This window comes from Agelaius tricolor, unplaced genomic scaffold (assembly GCF_023055355.1).
Source record: "Agelaius tricolor isolate 1412-34295 unplaced genomic scaffold, bAgeTri1.0.p SCAF_8, whole genome shotgun sequence".
Lineage (NCBI taxonomy): Eukaryota > Metazoa > Chordata > Aves > Passeriformes > Icteridae > Agelaius > Agelaius tricolor.
Window position 1 is genome coordinate 13,182,083 of NW_027269268.1, and position 12,887 is coordinate 13,194,969.

General features: G+C 41.3%; 1 protein-coding gene across 2 annotated transcripts in view; it reads right to left on the bottom strand.

Annotated features, from left to right (window-relative positions):
- The window catches only part of UNC5C (unc-5 netrin receptor C), a 251,049-nt gene that overhangs the window by 64,314 nt on the left and 173,848 nt on the right, over positions 1–12,887 (bottom strand). For both annotated transcript variants that reach the window (XM_071431659.1, XM_071431660.1), the window contains exon 3: positions 12,722–12,865. In XM_071431659.1, coding sequence (XP_071287760.1) covers positions 12,722–12,865 — 144 coding nt within the window. The remainder of the gene's footprint in view (positions 1–12,721; positions 12,866–12,887) is intronic.

The following is a 12,887-nucleotide window of genomic DNA, read 5'->3' on the forward strand; positions in this document are numbered from 1 at the left end:
GGAGTTGAACCATGTTTGGATCCCTCCACAGCACCACAGAAATGTGGCAAACTGACAGGGCATCAAATGTATCTCCAAAGATCAGACCAGTTCATTGTACTGGACAGCTGCAAAGTCTGGCCTTTTTGTACTCTTCTGTAACATCTTTGCACTGATGGTAAAATGGACGTAAGAAGTTCCCTCCTTATCACTATCCCTATGTTTCTGCCATGGACTGCCACCCTCTCCTCTGTGCCAGGGAGGATGTGGCTTTGGAGAGCTGAGCGTTCAGCCCCAGTAGCTACTGGGGATATTTCTCCCTGCTGCCAGTTCCTTCTGCAAATGGATGTGAAGCCATGCTCAAAGTCACATCAAAGACCTGGCCTGACTTCAAAAACTTTACAACTCAGTTATTTTTGTTTTACTTCTTGTTCTAAAGTCAAACTATTTCTGTACATCAGCTCACAGTGAGATTGCACAAATATTTGTGTCATATTGGCAACAAGACAAAGTCATATGGGAACAATTTAAAAGCCAGATATTTCATATTTGGAAGCCATAACCTATGACTGGGCTGGAAAACAGATCACTGAATTGAACCGGTTTACAAATAAACCATGCAAAGAGTTATTTTTTTCCTAGATTACCTCTAAGACCTGCTTAAGATTTGATCCATAAAGAACTGCATCAGTGCTACCAAAAGGCAAAACCTGGGGCTGGCAAATGCAGAGATGGAAAAGGAGATGGGGTGGCTGCCACCGAAATCAGCTCCTCTGATACTCTGAAACTTTAAATGTCATGAGACCTCTCTTATCCTATATAGGGAAAACATGATTGTTCAGCTACTTGAAATTCAGTATCAGTTTAATGGTACCATGAGAAAGCTCTGTCACAGCTGGAGATGCTCATTTTTAACTCAATATAGTGGCAAACTTCTGACATCCAAGCATTTACCCAGTGAAACTGAGGAATCTCAGTCCTTCCTCTGTACCACAGGCATGAGAGAAGCAGCCCCATACTTTCTTTCCCACCAGAAGCATTCTTGCTCCCTCTGGCACACAGGGCAGGACACTGAGAGCCCCTCTGATGGGACAAGATTTATGGCCACAGTTTAAGGCACCAAAGATAAGCTTTGGTACACCCTACTGCAGCAATGTAAGAAATTGCTGCCTCCAGCTCTGTGTTTGGTTGGGATTACCTCCTGTCAAAAGGAGGCTCATGCCAATGTCACAGCTACACCTCACTACAAACCCCATCCACCATTCCAACCTCAGCTCTTGCTGAAGGGGGCTTTACCCTAAAACACCGGATTACTTAGGGCAAAGAGGAGGAGCAAAAATCTGGACATGAACGTTTCTTAGGGTGACATGGTAAGTTTTACCAGGCTGTGCCTGTCAGCATCCCTGTCACACTGGAGTTATTCCAAGCCAGTGAGGCTTGTTCATGGGACAGCAACCACAGCAAGTGTCTGATGTCTCTACAGACCTCCCAATGAGTTGCCAGCAGCAGCAGCTTCATCCCATCCTCTCTGACAGGCCACTCAGTGGATATCTGGGTTATATGGCTCCATTTGAGTAAATCTTAAACCCTCCAGGTGCCCATGGGTGGGAGTCATTCCAAGGGCAAAATTCTGAGTTTTGGCTTGCTGCAGTTCTGCATGTTAAACATTGAAATGAACAGCTCTTCCAACAGTGCTTTTAGGAGCTGGTAGGTTTCTTGGGAAGCACACATTCTTCTTTGGGCCCAGGCTCCTCATCCATCCTGTGGGCTTGATTGGTATCCTGGGCACAAATAATGTCAGGATAATGTAGTTTGCTTCAAATCAGCAAACAGCTGGGGCTATATTGCTAGCAGTACCCATAAGATCATATTATTGCTAGTTCCACAGATATCTTCAGAAGAAAAGGATTACTTCTACATCAGGTACACCTTAGTGCATTTAGCAGGTACACACACAAGCACACTGCAATTATTGTGCTCTAATATCATGGTTGAGGGAAAATGAGAAAGTTACTGCAATAGTAATAGAAGCATATAAGCACAGTATTAAATAGCATATTAATAATAGCTTTCAGGTGTTCAGGCTGAAGACAGTAGAGGAAGATTAGATAATAATCTGAATATTTTTCTTGACATGTTGATTTACTGTCCTACCTACCTATCTGAAATATTTAACAGAGCTCTAGTTCTACATTGCCTCACATGCACAATAATCACCTCTCCCACAAAGCACTTGCCTTTAGAAAAATCCCCAAGTTTTAGTGCATGCAAAAGTAAATAGCATTGATCTAGAAACGTGTAATAACAGTAAAAAAAATCCTCCTTTAAAATCTTTGTCACCAAGAGCTGGAATGGCTGGGTATGAAGAGCCCCTTTTCCCTGGGAACAGTTGCAGTGGTGCTGCTGCAGGCGAGATGAACTCTCTGCTCTCCTGGCTGCCCCACCCACAGGGCCTTGCTGTGGGAGGATGCTCTAATGGCACTGTTGGGTTCAAGCATTTCAATGATCCACAAACTAAAAATACACTAAGTAGAGCCTTTGACATAATAGGCAGTAATGTTCTCAAAGGAGCCATTAGATACTATTGAGTAATTAAATAGTACTATTATACTAATTTGGCAGGGGTAAAGGTACATAATTGTGTATTTACAAGACTGGGAGCTCTTATATCCTGTTGGCTCCCTCCCACGTGTTCACAGCTTTATCCCACCACCTTCCACAGCAGCCATGTCACCTACAAATGGCTCCAGATGGTAACAGTGCAGGGCACTTATGGTTAGTTGACTTAACCAAGCTCAAGGTTGGCTCATTGTGACATATACGAGATGAGTTTTTAAGTGGTGACAAAGCCAAGGGCCTGGACAAACATCTTCCTCATCTGCTGTAACTATCATGAAACACCCTGCTTGGACAGCACTGGGTTTGGAAATGACTGCTTTTTCTCTATGGCCCTTACTATGATTTCTGTGGGTAACAACGACATCCTTCTAATTCTCCAATCTTCAGCTTCCTTTGCCATTTAACAATTATAGTCATCACAGAAACTGTCAGCTGGGAGTGGGTGAGCTTGCTAATGTACTGAGGGACTTTGGATCTTTCCCAAGCAGAGTATTTTCAATAACACTTTTCAGTTTCTCAACGTGTCATATAAGTTACAATTGCTTGTGAGCGGGGACAGAAGGGATTCATTTTCCCAGAGAATGGTAAGAGACTAATAAAATACATCCCAAAGAAGCTTTAATAATCTTCAAAAAATATACCTGGAAAAGCAAATCAATAAAACATTTGATCCATTCTGGATCAGGACCTCTCTGCCTGTGAAGAGGCAGTGTGCATTATTAAAGTCTCAAGTGGGCAGCAGCCCTGTTACTGAGATGCTGAGAGAGCACATTCCCTTACCCTCCATTGGGGGGACAAGAGAGAAAGGCAGCTGCACTTTCTTTTCATTATTAGTTTGGTAATGTAGAATAATCCTATATTGCTGGTGTTAGCAATACTCTTCCTCCCCTTCTGCAGGTAATATTCCTCATAGTGGAACGAGCTGGAGTGGACAGTGGTGCTGAAGGGCCCATACTGTCTTTCACCAGCTCTCTGACTAGAGGGATGTCACTGCCAGGCTCAGGTGACAGCCTGCACCCCCACCAGGTGCTTTACCCCACCTCTACCTTCCCTTCAAGGCTGTGCTCATAAAAGAAACCAAAGGCAGCAAATAAAATTCTGGTCTGCCACCTTGAGCCAGACTATTTTCCTTACTAAAGCACAGTCCTAGTGAATTCAGAGGGGGCTCTTGTGGCATATATTGCAGCACGTTTACAGCATACTTATGGTGAGACTTCCCTCCAAGACTCCTGAAATACTCTGCACAACCCTCTCTGATAAGGACATAAGGCTGCAAAAGAGCTGCATGGAAATAAGGGAATTTTCATAAACATAAAACTGAAATAAAATAATGGGAAATCAAACTCTCAATGTACACCATGTTAACTTCACTTCTGAATTGCTATGCTTTTTGGACAAAGGGGCATTAGATCTAATTTTTGATGCACTGCTAAATTACTTCATTATATGTTTAACACATTTTTATCTTACAAGACACTCAGAAGTTGGATTTTTGTCTGCAAAAGGTAATAGATTATACAGGAAGTCATTTCCCCCTTCCTTTTCTACCTGTCAGCTTCTAAGAAAGAGCAAAGAACAACCCTATTATTTTTTTTTTAATCAAATATATTTTATCTCTTTGTTGTTCTGGGTTTTTTACTGTGATGTGTGGGTGGGTAAAACTATAAGGATATCTTTTATCATTTCTGAGAAATGTGATAAGAGACAGACCAGGTGCTTCAATGTGGTGCTAATGCAAGGGTGACTAATGAATGAGCATGAAAAACGGACACTTGTCAGCCAGGAATTAGATGCAAACCAGACAAACAGACCAAGGCAGCATTACTGTCAGGGAAAGATGGATTTCTGCCCTTGGTAGACCTTTTAGACTCTCTTCTTCTAGTAACTCCAACATCAACTTTCCTTCTGTTTACTGAACAGGATCAGAACAAACAATCTAAAATATCAGCAAGATTTAGGAGCACAAAAAGAAAAAAAAAAATCCATTTTTTTTTCTATGCAACTGTCGTATTAAATACGGCTACTGAGAGAAATATGTACAGTGTGTGTTTTCAGAGAAACAAGGGTTTAAGAATGAGAAAAGACCTCCAAAAAAAGTATGCATTTCCATACAGAAGATAGCTTGCTTTATAAAGGCAAGCATATACAGACATCCACGTAAAACCAAACACATCAAAAGCAAAAAATGCAATAAAAACACTAGAAAAAAAAATGAATGTGGCTTGGTAAAATTTTAGCTGTTATTAGAGGACCAATATGTGATATGTAACCACAATTTCAAGAGTTCCACCACTTCTTCCCTGAGAGTGTTCTCAAGAGGCAAGGTTCAATTTTGTTTTAATTTTACCTGGCCTAATAAAAACATTCAAACAGAAAAAAAATTGTGGGAAAAGACTGGTAAAATGTCACTGATACTTTATAAAATGAAAGAGAATCCACAAGCTTGCGAAAACTCTTCTCAGTGCATTTATTCCCAAACTTGATGACTGATTCTTAGTTCCAGAAACATGACTAATATTGTAAAATGGGTCTCTTCCATCACTTTCCACAATGTGGATAGAGTTGAGAGGCACCTTTTTCCTTCAAAAAAAATCTAATAAATACTGAATTGCAAATCTAAATGTAAGAAACCCTGCCCTGTCAGGCATAGTTTGGCCTTGCTTTAATGTTCACTGCTGAGTCTGTGACTTTTGCAAGGGGATCGATCACACTGGTGGGTAAGCAATGGAAAGGTTAGGTACAAAAACCTCTTCCTTTTCCATTTTGTTCTTGTGTGGTTCCAGCTCTGTTATTAATTACATCAAACCAGATTTCCAGTGAGACAATCACAGGAGTGTCATCAGTCTGTAACCCAGGGTATCCCCCCGCAACCTCTATCAATGGCTTTTCTAAGTGTGGTGTCTTGCCCTGCAGAGTCCCCTGCAGTACCAGCTGCACACTGGGCATTGATCAAAGCCTCCTGCCCTCCTGCAGAGCACTGCTGCTCACAGAATGGGATTGCAGCTGGACAGGGCTGGGCTCTCAGCTGGCCTATGTCTTGGCAGCTGGAGCTGAAGACTGAGGAAATAACTAAACACCTCAAAATTCTGTCTTAATCCTCAATGCACAACTCTGTGCTACTCTTTCCTTTTCTGGAGGGGCTGTTTCACTTCTGGCCAGTCCTAAAGACAAATGTTGCAGCATCATGAGGCTGACACAGCCACCTTCTCAGTCTGGAGAGGAACATCACGGATGGTGGAACTTCCACCTTTCCAAAGATGCCTGGCAGCTCATGACTTGGGCTCAGCTTGTCTGTAGCCCTCTGGTGGCCCACATAGCCAGGAAGCAGCATGAGCTTCCAAGGCCAAACAGCTGAGGGGGACTGCAGCAACTTCTTGGAAGAGCACACCTTGTTTTGGGGATGCAGGCTGCCCTATCCACTGACCTGGGCTACAGAATGAGGAAAGGAACACCTTTTGCCTGCCAGGCTACCATCTGCAAGACAATCTGCATGAGCTCAGGACCTTCTCTCCTCTTTCATTTCCTTTGTATTTTCAGCCTGAACAAATGGGAGGTGCAGACTGGCCAGCCCTCATTCTGTCAATGGCATCTTCAGCCAGCTGGGGATAACAGTATACCCCAATGACTCTAGAGACTCACTGCTTACAGGTCTGCAAGAAAACCATTTCTTTCCTCTCCCTTTTTTACCTCCAAGCTAATTCAGACAGGTGCTCGTAAGACTAAACTGTCTTTTGCAACCCAGCTTCCCTGTGGGCTGTGCTTATAATGAAGAATGACCCACTCAACACATTTGGTATTGAAACAACTGTAAAAAATACAAATAAACAAACTTTGTCAAGAATCCACTGAGCAGATGGGTTACCAGGTGTACCTTGATCACACTGTTCTCCTCTATTTTTACTTGATAGCTCAATATTTGGTTGTAAGCTTAACCTGAAAACCAACTTATAAACTTCATTCTATTCATTATTTTATTTGGTGATTGAAGATGGACTCCTAAGTTTCTTGTTTTTCAAATAAATCTAAATGTAATGTTCAAATGACCTAAGCTCAACAGGTGACTTTTTACACAACAGATGTGCTAAAGGTACTAAAGACAGACATTAGAAACACCAGGTGTACATTACAAATTCACATGTAGAATTGAATTTACAAGACACTGAAACACTAAAACTGAAAACTCTTTATGTAACTGGTGTTTTGTTGTTGCTCTTCTGATGCACTAACATAACTCACACAGTTGTGTGGTGACTACTAAAATACAAGCAAAAATTTATTAACTTCCTGGCTGGATCTATCAACACTAAGACCCTAACCAGACCGTACTGAAAGATGACAATTTATTAGGCATGACAGTGTAGGTAGGATATTCTCAAAGCTCCTACAGAGGGATTAAATTGCTGTTAATTCAGTAAAGGAGTTTCCTTTTGTTTTTTAAGCAATGCAAACACCAGGTTCACCCTAATTTATAGAGTTGGCTCTTCCATACAGTGCAACGTAATTTCTATTTATTACTATTGCAACTGCATTCTTAAATTAGGGAGTGGTCCCGCCTGTTAACTTGGGAAGTGGTACAGAAGAGTGCTTTTCAGGAGCACAAGGAAAGAGGTAGGTAGGACTGAATATGCTAAATGCACAGTTAACCTCTCTGCTGCCCTTTCTGTAATCTGCTGCTCTTCAGTAATCTCAGCTCAAGACCACATGCCTCAGTCATCCCTTTATTAACTCCAAGCAGCGGATATTGATTAGTAGCAACTTAAATGGCACACGAGGAAGGAAGGAATTAAGGTCCTATCTCTGCTAACTCTCACACACACTTGCCAAAGTACACAAACCACATTTTAATGTTTTTTCTTAATACTGGATATCCTGGATGTACCTTCCCATTAACATTTTCAGTTGCTGACCTTCCTAGCTCCCTTCTGCTTATCTAAACATCCACCCAACTTTGCTCCTATTGCAAAGGGCTCTAATGCTTTAGTGGCTGCAGAATGTGTCCTCACAGCTCTGCTTGGGTCAGGTATGAGAAGGGAGGGAAGAAGGGCACTGCAGCCATGTGCCGCGGAGCATGGGCCCCAGCACTACAAGGTGAGATAAACAAGTATCACTAAAGAATATGTGATTGTTTTTCATATCTGCTCCTTTGCATAACTGCAAACCCCTTGTAAGCAGAGATAAACCATCAGATGAACCAATCTAATTTTCTGTACTGCATTTATCTTATCAGTATACAGTATCTGACATGCATATATTAACTGCATGCCTTTGAAAAAATTGTCTGGGAGAATAAAGGCTTTCAGATAAGTACGTGGGAAACTAGTACAGAATTAAAAAAAAAGATTAACAAGCACAGTTCCTTACTACATCAGGGCTTTTAAAAATCCTTTTTCTTGTTTTTTTTTTTTTTTAATTCTGATTTTAAGATAGTGAATAAAGGAAAAGAATAAGCTATTCACATCCATTACACCAAAAAAGATAATAGAAGAAATAGAAAAATATAGAAAAACAGGTAATAGAAATTACAGAAAAAGCTTCTATTTTCTCATAGATGTTCAACAAATCCAAAACCTGGGAGCAGATTAAGGGCTTAAATTTTTACTATATTTTCTCAAGGAGAGCATGGGTTAACATCATGAAGTCAGTGAAGCTGCAGCAGTACCAAAGTGGTGCAAATGAAAAGCTCTATGCACAGGGGCTCAAAGCAATTTGTCTTAGCTACCCCTTTATTATCTGATCTAAAAATTAGGTCAAATCCTGAAGCTATTGTTTAGGCTTTATCAGATGTATGTTCCAGTGGGTTTGACTCTACTTTTGGTTACATAGGCGCAGATCTCATTCATTGTTTTAACAGGAATTTTGTGCCGTTCAGTTTTATCTGCTCAATGGCATCAGCTCTGTTACAGAAAATTCACATAAAGCTTTATATTCGGCTGCATTTTTCACAGCTGAAGGTAAAGCTGCCCAAAATCCCTCCTTTCTCCCTCTCTCCACAACAGGAAAATTTTTTAATTGAGCAGGAAAACTGTATCAAAACATATTAGTGACTTCTAAGGCTCCTCATAGGATTTGCCTAGAATAAATCAGAAATGTGCAAATAAATAGGAAATGTGTTTTAGCACTTTCCTAGGCAAATATCTCAGAAAATTTATTGTATCTTTCCAGCTCTACCAGGATATGTTCATTAGGTATCACTACTTTTTTGGTTTCTGATACATCTAAAATGGCAAAGTGAAAATTAATCCTGACAAATCTGCTGGTTTAAGAGGATGAAATGCTCAGCTCTGCTCTCATGGGGAGACTGATGCCCCAAGACAATGAATTCCGTGAAACAGGAAAAACATGCCTTTGCAGAAACAGCCTGCACAGAAGGGAGTAATTTCCCAGCACACACATGATCCAGGAGTGCAACAGTGATTTGCTGTTAAATGCCCTGAACACTTAAGGAAGCTGGAATGTTGTCTTTAAACTCAGGTTTTTTTCCTGCCTGTATTGCCAGCATGGGCAACCTTTGAACGCCAGCAGCATCTTTAGTCCATATTTATAGATCATTCCTTTCCTGAATAACTGAAGCTCTTGGTCAAAGCAATGTTGCAATTGATTTTCACAGAGAACTTTCATTGACAAGGCTGTTATGTACTCTCTGACACATGCCTGACCCTGTATTAAACAAACACAAGCTGCTTTTCCAGGATGCACATTTTTCACACTTTCAAATTACTTTTCAGTTAATTCTATTACACGCTCAGTGAACAGTGATGCTAGGTGCTATTTTTCTGTTTGTTTGTTTTAATGGAGTGCAGCTCCAGCCCTTGAGAGGACACAATAATTCCAGAATCAGACGTAAGGGCATAAGGGAGAAAAAACAGAAAGTGGATAAGGAGAAAAGGAGAAGTAAATGAACAGAGAGAGGGAGAAAGGGGGAGAGAGAGGGGAGAGGGAGATAGGGGTGGGGTGGGAGAGAGAGAGACAGAGAAAGAGGAGAGAAGCTTTTCCTAATGTGCTAGATATGGCTAGTTATGCTACAATTGCACCTGTCAAGATAAAATCACCAGGTTCGGGTATTAAGATAAATAATTCTACTTAAGCAGTTTACATGCTCCATTGGCCCTCACCTCTCCCAAAGGTGTCAGTGCTCACTCTTCTGCCAATTAAAAGGGAAGACTGCACTGGTGACAAATAAGCAGCTATAGCTACAGATTGATGTGGAGAGATGGACTCTTCTGTCCCTCTTAAGATTTGGACATCCTTGATTTCCTGGATTAATAAATACTGTATAGAACCTACATTTATCCCAGCCTCATGGCACACTGTGTAACCATCAGAATTCTTAACCAGCTGCGTTGAAAGTTTGTTATGACACAATTTTTTTTTTTTATTGCCAGTGCAGATTCAGTCCTAAGAAGTCAAAGTTGTGAATGCAGATGAGTGTTGGTGTAACTGAGGTTAAAGCAGTGGACTTGCAGACCAAATGACATCACAAAGTAAGGCATATTCCCCACATCATCTTTCCGAGTTCTCAAAAAGTAGGTTGGAGTTACCTGACAAATTTATAGAAATCTGTGAATGGAGAATTTTGCAGAGAATGTGCTTTTGTTGCTGGTTTAGAATCCACAGATTGAAGGACTCATACTTCAATCCTTAATCCCAGGGACTCTAAGTGACCTGCCTATGTCACAGCTGTCCAAGAATCCCAAATTCAGGGACAAGAGGTTAAAAAACTTTTGGTAAAATACAAAGCCACATTTGAGTTACAGGCGTCTAAAATTCCCTGGTGTTTGTTTAATTAGACTTTTCTGGGAAAAAAAAAAGCCACTAAGACTCTGGAAAAATCACTGAACTGATTGTTCTCCTCTTTCCAAAATATAGTAAGTAAAATAAGCAAACTCTGTATTATGGGCACCTTCAATAGAAATGGGGACACCTGGGAATGTCAGTTGATATAAAATAACTTGCATTGACACATAATGATTATGTGTTACATAGGAATTAGGTGCACAGGTATGCCAGGACACAAAAATTACTTAAATATCAAGTAAAATACACTTAAGTATATATAAAATACTTCCAAACTGTGTTAATTTAATGGGCATCTGTCAGGGCCTACCTGGCAGGACATGAGACTCTACTGAATGAGTTAACTGCAGAGTCATAATCTAAAAAACCTGTTCAAACATTGCTAAGCCTCTCTGAAGTGCTGACTGCTTGGAAGAAAAAAAGAATTGAAACCACTCTTTTGTTTCATTACAAAAAAGGAAAATCCTCAAAGTTTTGAAAAGCTTCCTGTCACGAGAAAGCAATATGCACACGTGTAATGGCATTTCTGCTTTTGCAGGAAGACTGTCTTGTACAATAATCTTAATTCTCCTTAGCCCTGGGGAAATTCTTCTCTGAGGGCAGGCCTATACTTAAAAGTGCAGGTCCCTATTTCCTATTTTACTTGGAATAAAAGCATTCATAAATGGGTACTTAAATAGCACCTCTGAGATTTGTATCTGGATGTTTATACAGAAGGTACCTCCTCTTTGAGGATTTAACCAAGTAGTAGTTTCTCAAGAACAGAAGGAGAACCAAGCCTTTAATGGAGAGTTATAATGACAGAGAGTCCTTCCTCTAATATGTCTGTGAAAAGGTTTATTTGGCTGGAAGAATTCTCTTATCCTATTATAAATTGTTAGGCACAGTGCAGGGAATATAAGTATGCTGCAAATCCAGCTTCCAATGACCTTTTCTCACAAATTGTGTTTTTGCTGAGTGAAAGCAGTGGAAGAAAGGCAATTCTAGATGTTATATTTTTTTCCTATTATACAGAACAGTATTTCATCATGTGAAAGAGAAATGGGAGTCCCCAGTGTGACTACTCTATTACAAAGAAAAGCACCTCTTTGAAAATTAATGAACATTAAATATTTGTACAGTCAAATGCAGATCTGTTTTCAGGGAACTGGTTGCCCTGTGTTCTTGGGGTCTAAGCTGGGAATGGTTCCAAATAAATACTGAGGCTAGTAGCCATGAATAACAATGATGAAATACGGGGGTTCAGATGACCACTTTCAAACTCATATTACCAATCTGATCACATGATAATGCTAAACACACTTTTTTCTTTGCTAAGGAACAGCAGCTCTATTATCTGACTACAGTGATACATATTTTCAGCTTTACAGAAAAGAGCCTGGGTGTTCTGGTGGGCACCAAGCTGACATTAAGTAAGAAATGTAGCAAATGTGGCTAATGATGTAATGGGCTGTGCTAGAGAAAAAGCATTGACAACAGGTGAGAGAGCTGATCCTGTCCCATAATTCAGCCCTTGTGGGGTCACATCTGGAGTGCTGGGATTAGTTCTGGGCTCCCCAGTACAAGAGACACATGAACATACTGGAGGTAGTCCAGCAAAGGGCCACAAAGATGACAGCAGCAGCTCTCCCGCAAGAAAATGCCAAGAGAGCTGGGACTGTTCATCCTGGAGAGGAGAAGGCTCAGAGGGATCCCATCTACCAGATGAGAGAGTGCAACAAAGACACAGCCAGACTCTTTCCAGTGATGGGACCAGAGGCAATGGAAAGAAGATGAAACACAGAAAGTTCACTCTGAACATCAGGCAACACTTTCTCATTGTAAGGGTGACAGAGCAGTGGCACAGGGTGCCTAGAGAGGTGGTGGGGTCTCTTTTGTGGAGATATTCAAAAGGCATTTGGAGAAGGTCATGGGTAATTGGCTCTATGTGTCCCTTCTTGAGCCAATGGCTGGATCAGATCACCTCCAAAGGTGCCTCCCAAACTCAACCATTCTGTGGCTCTGTGAAAAGAACAGCTATTGCCTCTTTCCATAGCTTGCTTTTTTAAGGTTCCTACTCATTAGCTTCAGGCACTTTTATGGGGACATAAAACTGCTGTACTCAATTAATACTAGTTTTGATGCCACACATAGGAGAATGAGGTTTAGCTCCTAAGAAGAGAATAAACCGAAACTCTTGTGAATATTTCTGAAGGCCTCAGATTCAGTATGCATCAACAATGGCACAAAATACAGCGTGGCTGGAAACGAAACATCTCCCTGAAAAGGCAGAGACTGCACATCTCCTCAGGCAAGCACCACCACCCCCCCTGCCCAGCCTAGCACTCACAGGCAATGCGGACGTAGGCCTTGCGGCTCTTGGTGGTGCCCGCCGAGCTCCAGGCTACGCACTGGCACCAGTAATCCTCCGGCCCGAAGAGCTCCTCCACCTGCTGCCGCGAGATCTCGATGCTCACCTCCCGCACAATCAGACCTGTCAGGGGGCAAGGAACACT